At 45.6% G+C, this 14,680-nt stretch overlaps 1 protein-coding gene across 6 annotated transcripts in view; it reads left to right on the top strand.

The window, feature by feature from the left end:
* The window catches only part of ARMC8 (armadillo repeat containing 8), a 109,144-nt gene extending 98,105 nt beyond the window's left edge, over window positions 1–11,039 (top strand). For 4 of the 6 annotated variants that reach the window (XM_027545299.1, XM_027545301.1, XM_027545292.1 and 1 more), the window contains 3 exons: window positions 2,896–2,968; window positions 4,316–4,409; window positions 8,478–11,039. In XM_027545299.1, the coding sequence (XP_027401100.1) occupies window positions 2,896–2,968; window positions 4,316–4,409; window positions 8,478–8,511 (201 nt within the window). In that variant the 3' untranslated portion in view covers window positions 8,512–11,039. The remainder of the gene's footprint in view (window positions 1–2,895; window positions 2,969–4,315; window positions 4,410–8,477) is intronic. The other 2 variants (XM_027545284.1, XM_027545303.1) reach the window with 2 other exon arrangements.
* Window positions 11,040–14,680: the final 3,641 nt, after the last annotated feature.

The raw sequence follows: 14,680 nt of genomic DNA, 5'->3' as shown, positions 1-14,680 counted from the left end.
TTGGTGTTTGATGAATAGAAAAGTACAACTTCAACCAGGAACTCCACTACCTTTCCAATACCAGATCCATGTAGGATCGCCATAATCTTTTAAAGGTTTCTCTGGACTTCCCACGCCCATCGAGGACACCTGTCTCTCTGCTGCTGTTCAGAGCCAGACTTCTCCAGAGCATCTTCTGAATGTGCTCCCTCCTTCCTCACCTCTAAATTCACTCCCAAGCCCACTTCATCTGGCCTCTGCCCCCATTGCTCAACTCAAATTGTTCTGGTTAACGCCACCATTGATTCCATGATGCCAAGTCCAAGGGCTGGTTTTCTTTCCTCATCTTACCTCATTCACAGCAGATTTCAACTCAGCTGGCTGTTTCCTCCTCCTGGAAACATTTTTTTCCCCTGGCTTCCATGACATTATGCCTCCCTTCTTAGCCCTGGACCCTCTTCTCTTTTCTTCCTTGTATGGTCCTGAGATTGATGGTTCAGTGCCTCTGTTGCATAGCGGAGGGAGCTTGCAAAGACTGTTGTTTGGCCCCTTTTCTCACGAGATTCTGATTTAATAGTTCTGGGGTGTAGCCTGGGCATCAGTGTTTTTTTTAACCAACTCCCAGGTGGTTCTTATGTTTGACCAGAGTTGAGAACCATTGGTTTAGGGAACCTTATCCACTCCCATGGCTTTGACTGTCATCTCTGTTCTTTGTTTGGTTTCTGGGCTCCAGTTCAGTAGTCAGTTCTGATAGATTAGTCATTATAGTTTTTACACTGTCATTATAGTATTACAGTCATTATAGTATTTACATTGATACCAAGCAATGCAAAACACAACATGGCCTTCAAAAGCCTTGACAAGAAGCTACTCCGATGGTGTCTACAGTTTTACAAATGCCGGTTCTTTCTTCATGAGGGGAGCAAGATCCAAGGGCCACATGGAGGGTATACCTCCAGCCTAGACCTCTCGTCAGAGCTCAGGACTCACATATCCTCCTGCCTCCTCCGCATCTCCATGTGGCTGTCTGAAGCCTCTTGACATTGATGCTTAAAAATCAGTTCTTAAGTATCTCCCCTAAACCTGAATTTCCCTCTCCTGACCGTTTCTATCTCGGTACAGTGGCACTGCCATCTACCCTGTTGCTCACCTCTAGGAGTCAATTTTGATTTCTCCAGCTCCTTCACCTCATTAATCCGGTTTGTCATAGGTCCTGTTAGCCTTCCCCAAGACCGATCTGTATGCTGTTGACTTTTTTCTGTCACCACAACCCTCACCCTTCAGGCCACAGCTACTCGTGCCCTGTGGACCATGATAGCCTCCTAGACACCTCTGCACTGTCATTCCAATCCCTTCAGCCTGGATGATCTTCTAAAAATGTAAATCAGATGTTGTCCCTCCACTGCTTAAATCCTTCAGGGCTTCCTGTCAACTCAGTGAAATCCATCCTTACTCTGGCCTACAGGGGCCCACAGTTAGCCATGCCTGCTTCTCCACATTTTACTCTGCTTTTCCTTCTCAATATGCACAGCTTTACAATTTCTTCTTACCGCAAACCCTTTCAGGAACTTTTCCTTCTTCTTGGTGCCTCTTGATCTTTGTATACCTGGCACCTTCCTATTTTTTATTCTTCCTCTGCATAAGTATTGCCTCCTTTAAAGAGATCTTTTCTGTACGTTTCACTTAAAATTAGTGAAAACTTCACCCTTCAGTTTTCTCTATCAAGCAATTTGTTTTCTCAAAAAAAAATTCATTGAGTGAATGCTGGATGTAAATACTTAGTGTTGCAATATAAATAAGTTTGTTTATTCAACAAATACTCATTCATGGCCTGATGCTGGGAGTAGATGGTGCATTTTATTCTGTTTTGTCTTAGTGGAGCCCAAACTGGACAGCTCTGTAAAAGCCTTGGCAGGTAGGAGGGAAAAAGAATCACCAGCCGTAGAATTCTAATGAAGGAAACCATATCCTTTATCTCTGCTTAGTTCAGATACAGTTTTACGTGGCAAGAAGAGTCTGTCCCAGCCTTCAAGAAACTGTTGAGCATATATTATGTCATGGTATTTCCAAGATATGCATGAGTTATTTAAGTGTACTGAGAACTTTATTTTTTTAATTGACCAATTGAAAAATCACCTGTATGAATTTCCCTGGCGGTCCAGTGGTTACCAGTGGTTAGGACTCCATGTGTTCAATGCAGGTTGCAGATCTGACCTCCGGTCAGGGAACTAACATCCCACATACCACATGGTGCAGCCAAAAACATCATCTGTAAAGATGTTTAGGGTCCTCTTTCATTTAAGAAAAAGCACTCTATCTGGATAAATAATAACAAGCAAAAATGGTTGTACTTTCAGTACATTATTAAGAGAAATAAATGAGACTGCGTTTAGAAGAATAAGGAGACTCCTTAATAATAGTAGAGACTCAGTCAAGTTTTTTATGCTGTTCCTAAAGAAGCAAGCAATTTGAATCAGATAATCAGTAGCCAAAGGGATAAATATTAAGTGCACATCCATCCAGTTTATTGGCCCTGAACACTTCCTTATGTAGACAGAGAATAGTCAAAAGCATAGACTTGTCCTAAGCCAGTGTTCCTGTGTGTATGGGTTGAGTTTTGCAGACTGCACCTGTGGCCCTTGAGGTGTTTTGCTTGGCCAGCCCGAGGGTCTCTAAAATTTGAGTATGGAGTCCTGGCAGCCTTCACTCCCCAGTGTACCAGATTTCCCACCACTCTCTGTTGTCTTTAGCCCAACCTGTTCACCCATTAGCACTAACTTTGTACCCCTTGAGACATTTGGATTTGAGGCCCCTGCTTCAGACTTTTAGGCTATTGGAATTGTCTGTGGTATGTTACAAAAAATTACCTCAAATGAGAGTACCTCCTTTTTTTTTTTCTGTTTCTGCATCAAATAGGGTCATTCACATGTCAAATTGCAGCTTGCCGCAATGTTTTGTATATCAAACCTCGTATGGAATGAAGAGGAAGGTAAGAGATTGGTGAGATTTGTTCTAAAAAAAAATTATGGAGAAGAAGGTGTCAAACAGGAATGGCATCAACTGCCTCAAAATCCTGGGTAGAGGCACCACTCATTGGGCCCCAAGCACCCAACAAAGTCTCCTAGGTATGAATGAGAATCTGCTGGCCTAGCTAACATGGAGTCCCCACCTTGGAGTCAGCACTGTTCCGGAGTACTGAGCGTGGGGATTGGAGGAGACCCTAGAGAAGTGACAGCCCTTGCCCTTGAGAGCTGAGGAGGAGGATGGTGAGATGCACTTGAAGAAGATGAGAGGTGAGGGTGGGCGGGAGGGCTGACCTTTCACTGTGTGCAGGGGGAGCACACGGAAGGACCACAGGCAGGTAAGCTCGGGGGAGAAGAGGGTGGCTGGTGAGAAGGGAGAACTGCACCGTGCCTGGTGAGGCGGTGAGTGTGAGCAGGCCTCTATAGCGCTCCACCTTGACTGTGCATTCGCATCAGCCAGTTAAGTCAGAATCCCTGGGGTGGGCTCCAGGCATAAGTGGTTTTTTAAATTCCCCATGTGATTCCAGTAAACAGCCAAGGTAGTGAGGAGTGCAGTGGGCCTCAGTGTTGGATTGGCTGCATGAGCACCACCTGAGGGACTTTGTAAAATGCAGATTTCTGCGCACCACCCCTGGAGATTCTGGTTCACTGAGTCTCAAGGAGGTCAGTGCATGAGTGAGTCACTGTGGGCGCCTCAGTGAGGAGAGAATCTGGAGGAATTACACTTTGCAGTGGGTCCAGAACAAAGCAGAAAGAGGAGGAGCTGGGTTCAATGCATGGGCCAAGAGACCACTTGCCGGCCTAGGTGCCAGGGAAACAAGCTGCCCTCAAGGAGGTCCTAATCTAGTTGGAAGATGGGACAAAGCAATGTGGAGTTGGAGGTGCCATGGTCTGAGAGGCAGCAGGAAGTGCTGGGAAATCAGAGGAGAGTGGGTGGGAATAGAGGGGGTGGGAAACGAGACTGGTTTGGAGTAGGAAGAACCTGGCTAAGTCTGTCCAGAAAAAAAATGATGAAAATGAGGCCTGATGGCAGGACCTTGTGCCCAGCTGAAGACTCTGGCCTTGACCCTGTGGTCTGTGGAGAAACTGATCCAGCAGCAGAACCCAGGGAGCAGGGTCCAAGAGGCCAAGAGACCAGTTAGAACACTGTTAGAGAATCCCAGCACAAGGAGATTGGGTTACACTGGGGGAGCTGGTTTGGGGGGGATGGAGGGGGCAAGAACACTGGTAAGGCTCCAGACTGTTGGCTGTACATTAAAGAGAGCAATGGCCTGGGTAATATTCCCAGTAACCTGCTAGCTTTCATCTCTCAGGCTCACAAGAACGCCAGGATAAATTACGAGACATGGGCATCGTAGATATTCTACACAAACTGAGTCAGTCACCAGATTCAAATCTTTGTGACAAGTGAGTATCAAAGTTAAAGGTCCTTGCTTTGGGGTGTTGAATTCTTTGTTAAAAGAGTTTAAATTGCTTAGTAAGCCACAGGGTCAAACTCAAAAGTCTTTTAGATTCTTGGCTTCCCTTTTTAGTAATCTGTGAGCCAACTGTGTGACATCTGAGTCAGAGATAAACCAATAATTGGCAGATTATTACAGATTTTCATCTCACTGTGAATGAATGTGAGCCTGGACCACCATCATGGGAATCTAGAAAGGATCCTGAGGCCATTCCCTTTCAGTCTCTTGATCTTTAGAATAGAAAAGCATGTGGCCTTTTGGAGAGCAGAAATGAGGGCCAATTATAAAAGCATTCATTAGCTCAGAACCTCACTAAGTGCCTGCCTTGTGCCAGCCCAGCCTGGCTGCTGGGGCTGCAGCTGTGACCAGGAGGGAGTCCCTGTCCTTAGTGAGCTCACCATTTACTAGAGGAGGCGAGAGTACAGTCTGAGACCCCTCTAACCTCTGGATAGCCAAGAATGTTTTTTCTGGCTGTGAACACTTATAATACAGCCTCCACGTTCCAGCTCACTTTCATCCTGCAGACTCTTGGGCAGGTCTCAGAGTGCTCCGTGGTCTGGCCCTGCCTTCCTCATGCCCCCCTGCCCCCATGCCTCCTCTGTGCTGCAGCCACACCTGCCCTCTTATAGGATCACACCTTCGTGTGTTTACACATTCTGTTCCACCAGATTTGCCATCCCAGGCCTCTCTCCTCTGACTTCCCATTCATTCAACAAGTACTTTTTTTTTTTTAATACTGACCTCTTCCAAGCATTGCTTCAGGCATCAAAGATATAAGGGTGAATAAAATTGATGAAGTCCTTGCCCTCGTGGAACTAACGTTCTAGTACAGAAGACAGACGATAAGCAAGTGAATATGTAATGTGATCACAGATAGTGAGAGGTACTGAAGGTATAACCAAGATGAAGGGATGGAAAGTAAGAAAGTTTCTTGTCATATAGATTAGTCAGTAAAAGCTTCTCTGAAGATGTGACATTATTTGATCTAAGACCTCGGTGAAATGAGAGGGTCTGCCTAGCAGATGTTTAGAAGAATAGTATTCCAGACAGAGGGGACAGGAGGTTCAAGGTCCTGAGGCAGGAGTGAGCTCGAGCATTCAAGAAACAGCAAGAAGACCAGTGGAATGCGGAAAAATAAATGGGCGGGAGAGTGAGAAGAAGTAGACGCAGGGAGGCAGTAAGAGCCTTGTAGCCTGTAGCATGAACTTTGGCTTTTATGCAGTTTAATAGGAGGTCATTGGAGGGTTTTGAATGGAAGAGATAGTATCTGATGTGAATTTTTAGAAGCTGGTTCTGGTGGCTCCGTGGAGAATGGTTCGCAGTAGGGCAGGAATGGAAGCGGGGAGACCAGTCAAGGCTGTTGCAGTTGTGTTAGGTGAGAAGGGAGGGAGGTAGTGGTGGGAGTATTGAGAAGTGGTTGGATTCAAGATTTAATATAAAGGCAGAGCCAACAGATTTGCTCATGGATTCGATGTAGGATATTAAAGAGAGGAAAGGAAAATGCCTAGAGTTTTAGCCTGAGCAACTGAAGAGAGGTCTACCAAGATGGTCATTTGCCAAGATGCCAAGAAAAAGAGAAGAGAAGGATAATCAAGTCTTGGAGAATCAAGAGTTGTCATTTGGTGTGCCAGCTTTTGGATGCTATTAGCCGTCCAAGGGACTCAGAGGAGAGGGGCTGAAGATATGAATTGGGATAGTATATCAACCATGGAGCTGCCTGGAGTCACCTAGGGAGAATAAACAAGAGGAGAGAAGACAGAAGGGCTAAGGACTATGGACTGGGATACCCCACCTCCACCCCAGCATTTAGAAGAGAATGAAAAATGTCCAGCAAAAGGTCAGAAAGAACAACCACTGGGAGACGCAGAGACCTGGGCAATAGGTGTCCTAAAAGCAAAGGCAGAGAACGCTTGGACAGTGACCATCCGTCCTTCAAATCAGGTTATCACCTCTGTGGAAGTCTTGCCAGATCCATTCTCCACCCTGGCCCCCAGACTTTGCTATGGACCCCTCTGTGCTCCCATAGCACCCAGAGGACACACCACACTGTGTCATGGCTGTCAGATTGCTTATCTGCTCCAGGGAAGGAACTTGTTTAACAGCTCCTCGAGTAAATGGCTGGGCCAGATAGAGCACACAGAGCTGGGCTCCTGCCTTCCTGAAGCTTGCTATCCAGTGGGTTAAAGAAAACAGATCCCCAAGCTGCTGCTCAGATGAGTGTGCCATCGAAGGCACATTGAAGTCAGGGCGGCGCATGCTGAAGGCGGGATTTGAGCTCCACCTTGAGAGCAGGAACCTCCGCCTCCACAGCAGCAGTAACAGACTCTGTCAGCCCATCTCTTCTGGCCAAGAGCCAGGCTGTTCCCAGGGTTTTTTCTTGTGTTTGTTCAGAAATTAAAATAGTTCTGCTTAAAACCCTCTCTGGAACGACCTGAAAAGAGACCTCACCAGCATGAAGTGAGGTAGGTTTAAGTTCTGGCCTAACATTACTTGGAGAAGGAAATGGCAACCCACTCCAGTATTCTTGCCTGGAGAATCCCAGGGACGGGGGAGTCTGGTGGGCTGCCATCTCTGGGGTCACACAGAATCGGACAAGACTGAAGTGACTTAGCAGTAGCAGCAGCAGCAGTATTGTTTCCCAAAACCTGCATGGCACATATGTTTTCAGCATTTCTTAAACCCCATGAAAAGAATCAAGGTCCAAGCTACTCTACCTCAGTCCATTTAAGGAAAGGTGACCTTGCCTTAAAGCCATCCATTGGAAAGACTCCTGAGATAGTAATAGGTAGCAGAAAGATCACGGGGGCACAGTCTCTGAGGTCCAATATAGCCAAACCCTTAGAAAGATCCTCAAGGAGTCTGACTTGGCAGTTTTAAAGAGTAATGCAGAATTTTGATCAAGACCCTCAGGTAGACATTCCCACCATGGCACAGTCTGTGACCTAACAGCAACATCTCTAAGTTTCTTTCTGTATTCAAGGCTGTGTGACCTTTTGACTTTCAGACACTTAACAGATGTGGAGTTATTGCCAACTAGACCTCTCCACCCCAGGCTCAGAGGGCCTCGGGTTTGTGAAGTTATGGCCAATGAGAGGTAGCCTATGGCATTATTCAGAAACTGTTTCCTAGGAAAACGACCTCATAGAACCCAACTCGCTCATAACTTGGAACGGTTTTTATGGAGCTTTCTGTTCTAATGGATTGGACTGCTTGCAACGATCATCTTTATAGAGTCTTAAATAATTGCAGGAGTATCCCTGAGCTGATTCCTTTTAAGACTATAGATTGTATCCATTACACCACCAAAGAAACTGTGCTTGAGTCCAGCTTTTTGCATGCCCTGTCTGCTTTGGTATATAGCTAATAGTAACAGAAAATTTTAGCCTTTTCTTCCCATAACTTAGAAGGGGAAAGAGACCATTGCTAAAACTTGACTTCCACAGTTGCAGCTTTCACCAAGCGCATGATGGGAGAGTAAAGGAGGCCTTCTCAGTCCCAGGTCAAAGGAAGGCACTTCTTTGGGACAGGTTAAGGCATGGCCTACATTGCACACACAGTTTCCTCTTCAACTAGCTACCTTCCCCAGTCACCATAACAACCCACATCAGTCAGTGTCATCAGGCATGATGTGAAGGACAGGATAAAATCATAACCTACCTCCCACAGTTTTGAGCCATGCAACAGACTCATCCCATGAGCTCTTGGCCCCTCCCATGCACTTTCTAATCAGCACCTACTCACCCCTGCCTAGGTCAGGTTTGACAGAGGAGAACTATAGAATGTCCGTGAGTTGCAGCAGCTGTAAGGACAAGAGCAGGACTACAGGAAGGGGATGTAGCCAGCATGAGTTTGCAGTGTGTGCTGACCACAGATCTTTGTCCCTTATATAGTAGGCACTCCGCTGGGCTCACCCCAGTTCCCTTGGGGGAACCTATTTTTTTACTTTCCCAGCTGCCATCTTTGAGCCTTGATTACACTTCTGAGATGATGGCTAACAGGAACTCTGTGATTCCAGGGCAAAGACGGCGCTGCAGCAGTACCTGGCATGATGAGAACACCCTGGGCACCTGCGGGCATCCCACATCCTTGATAAAGGAAGTACAGGAACTAGCCTCATTTGATTCCTTCTATTTGCACAAGTCACCTTGGACTGCAGGGAGCTGTTTTGCAAAAGCAATTTGGTAGGCTTAGATCTCAAATTCATCTTGAGAACATTTTTTTGAGGTAGTAATTTCCTCAGAGGACTATTGTGTTTTGTTTTGTTTCTTTCTGAGCTACCTGGACTCTTTATTAGAACAATCAATTATTTTCCTTTGGACCTACAGTTTTTTGCATATGCTGCAGCCACTTTGTGAGTGAGAATGGATGTATGTCTGCACACACACGGATGTGTGTGTGTTTGTGTATGTGTGTGGATGAAGGTCAGAATGAATGAATATGTGTGTGTGAGGGATACCTCAGAGTTTTCTTTTCTTATTTTGTGTGAAAATCTCTTTTCTACAGATTTTCCAGGGTTTAAGCATTGCTTGCTGTATTAAAAAAAAAAAAATTTACTGAATTATATACAGTTTGAATGAAATGTTATTTTAAAAACAAAACAATTGTTAAGTGTTCCATAAAGGTTATGTTGAACTTTGGTCAGATGAATATTTGTAAGTAAAAAAATATATGCATTTCTGAACCTCAACTTACATAGATTTTCTTTATAAAAAAAAACAAAAAACAAAAAAAAGAAAAAAAAAAGAAAAGGTTGGCTATAGTTGGCCTGAGTAACAGGCATGATATATGGTGCTGTGCAAAATAGTAAGCTAGCATCTTACTGCCGTCAATATCAGCAGGTACAGAGCCTCTTTTCAGACTAATTCAATAAGCTCTCAGGCTTCCAAGTCAGATGGACAGGTTGGAGTGGAGTGAGGCGACAAATACAGACATCAAAGGGAAATGTAACTACTGATAGTGGAAACCCAGCCACGACTGGTGGACTCCGCTCGGCAGGAACTGGGCACCAGGAGCCTCCCAGCTGCCCTAAACCCTGTCACTGGTGTAGCAATAGATGGCAGGATTTAGATCCAGTCATGGAAACTTGTGCTCCAGCGAAAGTAGGTCACCACTTCCTGGAAACGAAGTCCAATCACCTTGTGCTTCCTGAAACAGCATATATCACTGTGAAACTAAAGAATGTCCTACAGATGCATCTGTAGGAAGAAGCAGAGAACAGAATAGTTTAGAAAGCTGTTTTTCTCTTGGCTGTACTCAGCAAATTCTATATACTTGTCACTCAGGACTGCTCTTCAGTGTGCTTTCGTAAAGTGAGATGGAAATTTTAGTAAATGATGTGGCTAAGATCTTTTCCTGCATGAAGCCCAAAGCACTGAAGTTTGAGAGAAGGGAAGGGGGTCCCCTTGGGAGGACCGAAGATGACAGCTTTTTCCAGTCAGGACTGCTTTGCCCTTTGGCAGCCCTTAGCTTGGTACCTGCTCCAACTTCTGGGTCAGCTTCAAGGTGAACTCAACATGATTACTCCTGACTGTTTGAAGGTACAACCAACCTTCCTTTTCCCTTGGCTATAAGAAGTTCAGAGGCATCGTGGCCAGGAAGCAGGGTCTATGCTCAGAAGCTTGCCCTGAGTTTGTGCACCCGATGGGCTCCCAAACCTGCCTGCCATTCCTGACGGAGCTGCCGGTGGTGCAGCCACTCCATCACCAACCTGCTCCTTCCTTGGAAGATTTAAATATGTTTGATTGCAAATGAATGTTTTTAAAATGTATTTAATGCCTTTTTTTTTTTCTGTTCTCAACATGACCACCCAAGATTCAAACACAGAGATTTCCAAGTTGTATTTTTTCTTTCAGAACATTAATGATTTTAAAATCTGTCCCAACAGGGACTTGGGTTTTGTGCAACCATCAGAGTGCTAATGTGCAGAAGCCAGTTTAAAGAAAATGGAGTGTTCTGGGGGTAAAAGCCTTATTTAGGCCCACTCACTGACATTTCTAGTACTGAGAAAATATCCTTGGTTGGCATTTGTAACACAAAACACTATAGAGTTGGTATTTTTAAGTACCAGGTAAATATAAATAAACCAGTAACGAATTGCTGAGACAATCTTGAACCCAGATAGCATTAGAAAGCTGAAAGCCCAATGAAATGACACTTTGACACTTAAACTCTGTGGATAAATCTTGCCTGTGGCTATAAACAGATGGTCAGAGGAAAAGTGCTTTATGATAATTAACTTTTCTGATTTGAATGAAGGAAAATGTATTTATTAAAACAAAGCTGTTTGCTGCTTTATGCAGATGCAGTGTTCTGTCTGCAAGGAAGTGGGGGGAATGGAACGTGGGCTTGTGTCTCCACCCAAGTTCTTAACTAAGCTTCTCGCTCTCTCTAATACTGCATTCTGTTTCTCCTTTTGTGCCCTGATTGTAACCCAAAATTTATGAACTAGAAAAGAATGTCCGATTTAATAAGTTGCATTTTTTTTCCTTAAGCACTTTATGCAGAACAATACATGTTCTTCTGGTAGTGTTTGGATAATGATTTTTAACACATGCTAATAAAAGCCAAGAAAAAAGCATGCAACTTCTAAAAAGGAGTCTGTTTTCCAAATATCTAGAACAGTAGGAAACATTAGAAGATGATGTGGACTGACTTTCAAAACCCGGGATTCTTGATGATTTAGAGGCTGGGAAGTGACTGCATTTCAGAGACAGAGCTAGTACCCTAGGATAACTGTGGCTTCCAGGAGCCTCTGCAGCTGTCTGCAGCCCCCTTTCCCACTGACAGGTGCACACTCCCAGGGCTCCCCCTCCGTCCTCTCCTCTTCTCTTTCTGTGTGCCACTCCCCCGCCAGCACCCGCTGGACTCAAGCCCGGAGCTTAGCAGATGACCTGTATTTCCAGCGCGCCACCTTCTTCCCCTCCTCCCCCATGTCTGAAACGTAGGGACACGCCACCTGTCTCTTGGCCTCACTAGAATCTGAGGGAAAGCCAAGGATGCCTGCCCTAGAGCGTGAGGGGAAGATGGTGAGGTGGTTGGTGGGGGAGGCGATTCCCCTGCCACAGGAGGAGCTTGGAGGCGAGGCTTGGAAAAGCAGGGACTGACCACTGATCCTGCTGGAGAGCTGACAGAGAAGTCCCAGGACCTTGCCACCTGTGGTGGGGCTAGTGCTGCCCTGGACCTGCCCCTGGCACTGACCTCCCTGGGTGCTGGGCAGGAGGCATGTGTCCATTCCCAGCCTGAGGAGGGTTTTGGTCCTCACCTGGCTTCAGGGCAAGCTGAGGGAGCCATGCTATGGCCCCCCAAGTGCCTTCCTCCCTCTGTCCCTTCAGCTCCCAGCCTTGGCCTTGGCTCTGCTGGACGGTCAACCCCCTGGCTGGGTGGAGGGCCTGAGACAGTCAGGCCACCTCCTTGACTTAGTGGGACTAGGCCTGCCCTCCACCCTCTCGGGTGCTCACACCTGGGAGAAGCCGTAAGGCCTAAAACGGTGCCCATCCCACAGGCCCAGGGTGTCTACCAAGGAGTTCCCTCCTCTGTTGGTGAGCAGACATTTCCATCACTTTCAGGAGCTTCTCTTCCTCTCTCTTCACCCCACCCTCATTCCTTCTGCCAGGAACCTTCTGGACTCTGAGAAAAGAAGCACCCTTGCAATAGAAGGAAGGGGTGTGTCACCACACCTCCTACCCCAGCCATGTCACCTATGTCCTCCTGCTTTCCCCATCCCAGCCCTGCCATCCCAGCCACATCCTGGGAAAGCTGAAAGGTCATCACAAACACCTACACACACAGGTCAGTCCCTCCACCTGCTCTTCTCTCCCCTGCTTTCAGAGGCCTTGGTCACTCCATTTCTCACCTAACCTCTCTCCAGGAATGGAAGCTTGGCATCCCAGCTTCTGGGGAGACCAGATAGCTGTGAACTGGATGTACCCCCAAGCAACTCATTCAAAGCCAAACAACACCCATGGTGTGGAAGACCAAGTGTGGGGCTCTGGAGCCAGCTCAGAGGTGAGCCCAGACTGACAGAGCCACCCCATCTTGAGACCACTCACAAAGGTCAGAACACAGCCCCTTGGTGGGCTCTGTATCTGGGGAGGAGGGGGGGTTGTCCTGCCTTGGTGGAGTCAACTTTCCTGACAAGAGTCTGTCAGGGAGGGCTCCACTGAGTGTTCTCACGGGGCCTGTGCTGATGGTGCTGAGTACAACGGGCAGGCAACTTTCCATCCAGAGGTGACCCAAGGTCGTGGGAAATACCAAGACTCTATGCGTGTACATCACCAGATGGTCAATATCGAAATCAGATTGATTATATTCTTTGCAGCCAAAGATGGAGAAGCTCTATATAGTCAGCAAAAACAAGACTGGGAGCTGACTGTGCCTCAGATCATGAACTCCTTATTGCCAAATGCAGACTTAAGTTGAAGAAAGTAGGGAAAACTACCAGACCATTCAGGTATGACCTAAATCAAATCCCTTACGATTGTACAGTGGAAGTGATAAATAGATTCAAGGCATTAGATCTGATAGAGTGCCTAAAGAACTATGGATGGAGGTTTGTGACATTGTACAGGAGGCAGTGATCAAGACCATCCCCAAGAAAAAGAAATGTAAAAAGGCAAAATGGTTGTCTGAGGAGGCCTTACATATAGCTGAGAAAAGAAGAGAAGCTAAAGGCAAAGGAGAAAAGGAAAGATATTCCCATCTGAATGCAGAGTTCCAAAGAATAGCAAGGAGAGATAAGAAAGCCTTCCTCAGCAATCAATGCAAAGAAATAGAGGAAAACAATAGAATAGGAAAGACTAGAGAGCTTTTCAAGAAAATTAGAGATACAAAGGGAACATTTCATGTAAAGATGGGCACAATAAAGGACAGAAATGATATGGACCTAACAGAAGCAGAAGATATTAAGAAGAGGTGGCAAGAATACACAGAACTATACAAAAAAGAACTTCATGACCCAGATAACTATGATGGTGTGCTCACCTAGAGCCAGACATCCTGAAATGTGAAGTCAAGTGGGCCTTATGAAACATCACTATGAACAAAGCTAGTGAAGGTGATGGAGTTCCAGTTGAGCTCTTTCAAATCCTGAAAGATGATGCTGTGAAAGTGCTGCACTCAATATGCCAGCAAATTTGGGAAACTCAGCAGTGGCCACAGGACTGGAAAAGGTCAGTTTTCGTTCCAGTCCCAAAGAAAGACAAGGCCAAAGAATGTTCAAACTACTGCAAAATTGCACTCATCTCACACGCTAGTAAAGTAATGCTCAAAATTCTCCAAGCCAGGCTTCAACAGTATGTGAACCAAGAACTTCCAGAAGTTCAAGCTGGATTTAGAAAATGCAGAGAAACCAGAGATCAAATTGCCAACATCCATTGGATCATCGAAAAAGCAAGAGAGTTCCAGAAAAACATCTGCTTTACTGATTATGCCAAAATCTTTCACTGTGTGAATCACAACAAACTGTGGAAAATTCTTCAAGAGATGGGAATACCAGACCACCTTACCTGCCTCCTGAGAAATCTGTATGCAGGTCAAGAAGCAACAGTCAGAACTGGACATGGAACAGCAGACTGGTTCCAAATTGGGAAAGAAGTACATCAAGGCTGTATATTATCACCCATGCAAAATGCTGGGCTGGATGAAGCACAAGCTGGAATCAAGATTGCTGGGAGAAATAGATACTCAGATGACACCACCTTTATAGAAGAAAGCAAAGAAAACTAAAGAGCCTCTTGATGAAAGTGAAAGAGGAGAGTGAAAAAGTTGGTTTAAAGCTCAACATTCAGAAAACAAAGATCATGGCATCTGGTCCCATCACTTCATGGCAAATAGATGGAGAAACAGGAAACAATGGCAGACTTTATTTTGGGGGGGCTCCAAAATCACTGCAGATGGTGACTGCAGCCATGAAATTAAAAGACACTTGCTCATTGGAAGAAAAGCTATGATCAACCTAGACAGCATATTATAAAGCAGAGATGTTACTTTGCCAACAAAGGTCCATCTTGTCAAAGCTATGGTTTTTCCAGTAGTCATGTATGGATGTGAGAGTTGGACTATAAAGAAAGCTGAGTACTGAAGAATTGATGCTTTTGAACTCTGATGTTGGAGAAAACTCTGGAGAGTCTCTCGAACTGCAGTGAGATCCAACCAGTCTATCCTAAAGGAAATCAGTCCTGAATATTCATTGGAAGAACTGATGTTGAAGTTGAAACTCCA

The sequence above is a fragment of the Bos indicus x Bos taurus genome, chromosome 1 (assembly GCF_003369695.1).
Source record: "Bos indicus x Bos taurus breed Angus x Brahman F1 hybrid chromosome 1, Bos_hybrid_MaternalHap_v2.0, whole genome shotgun sequence".
In the NCBI taxonomy this organism is placed as follows: Eukaryota; Metazoa; Chordata; class Mammalia; order Artiodactyla; family Bovidae; genus Bos; species Bos indicus x Bos taurus.
This window is presented reverse-complemented; position numbering and strand designations above follow the sequence as displayed.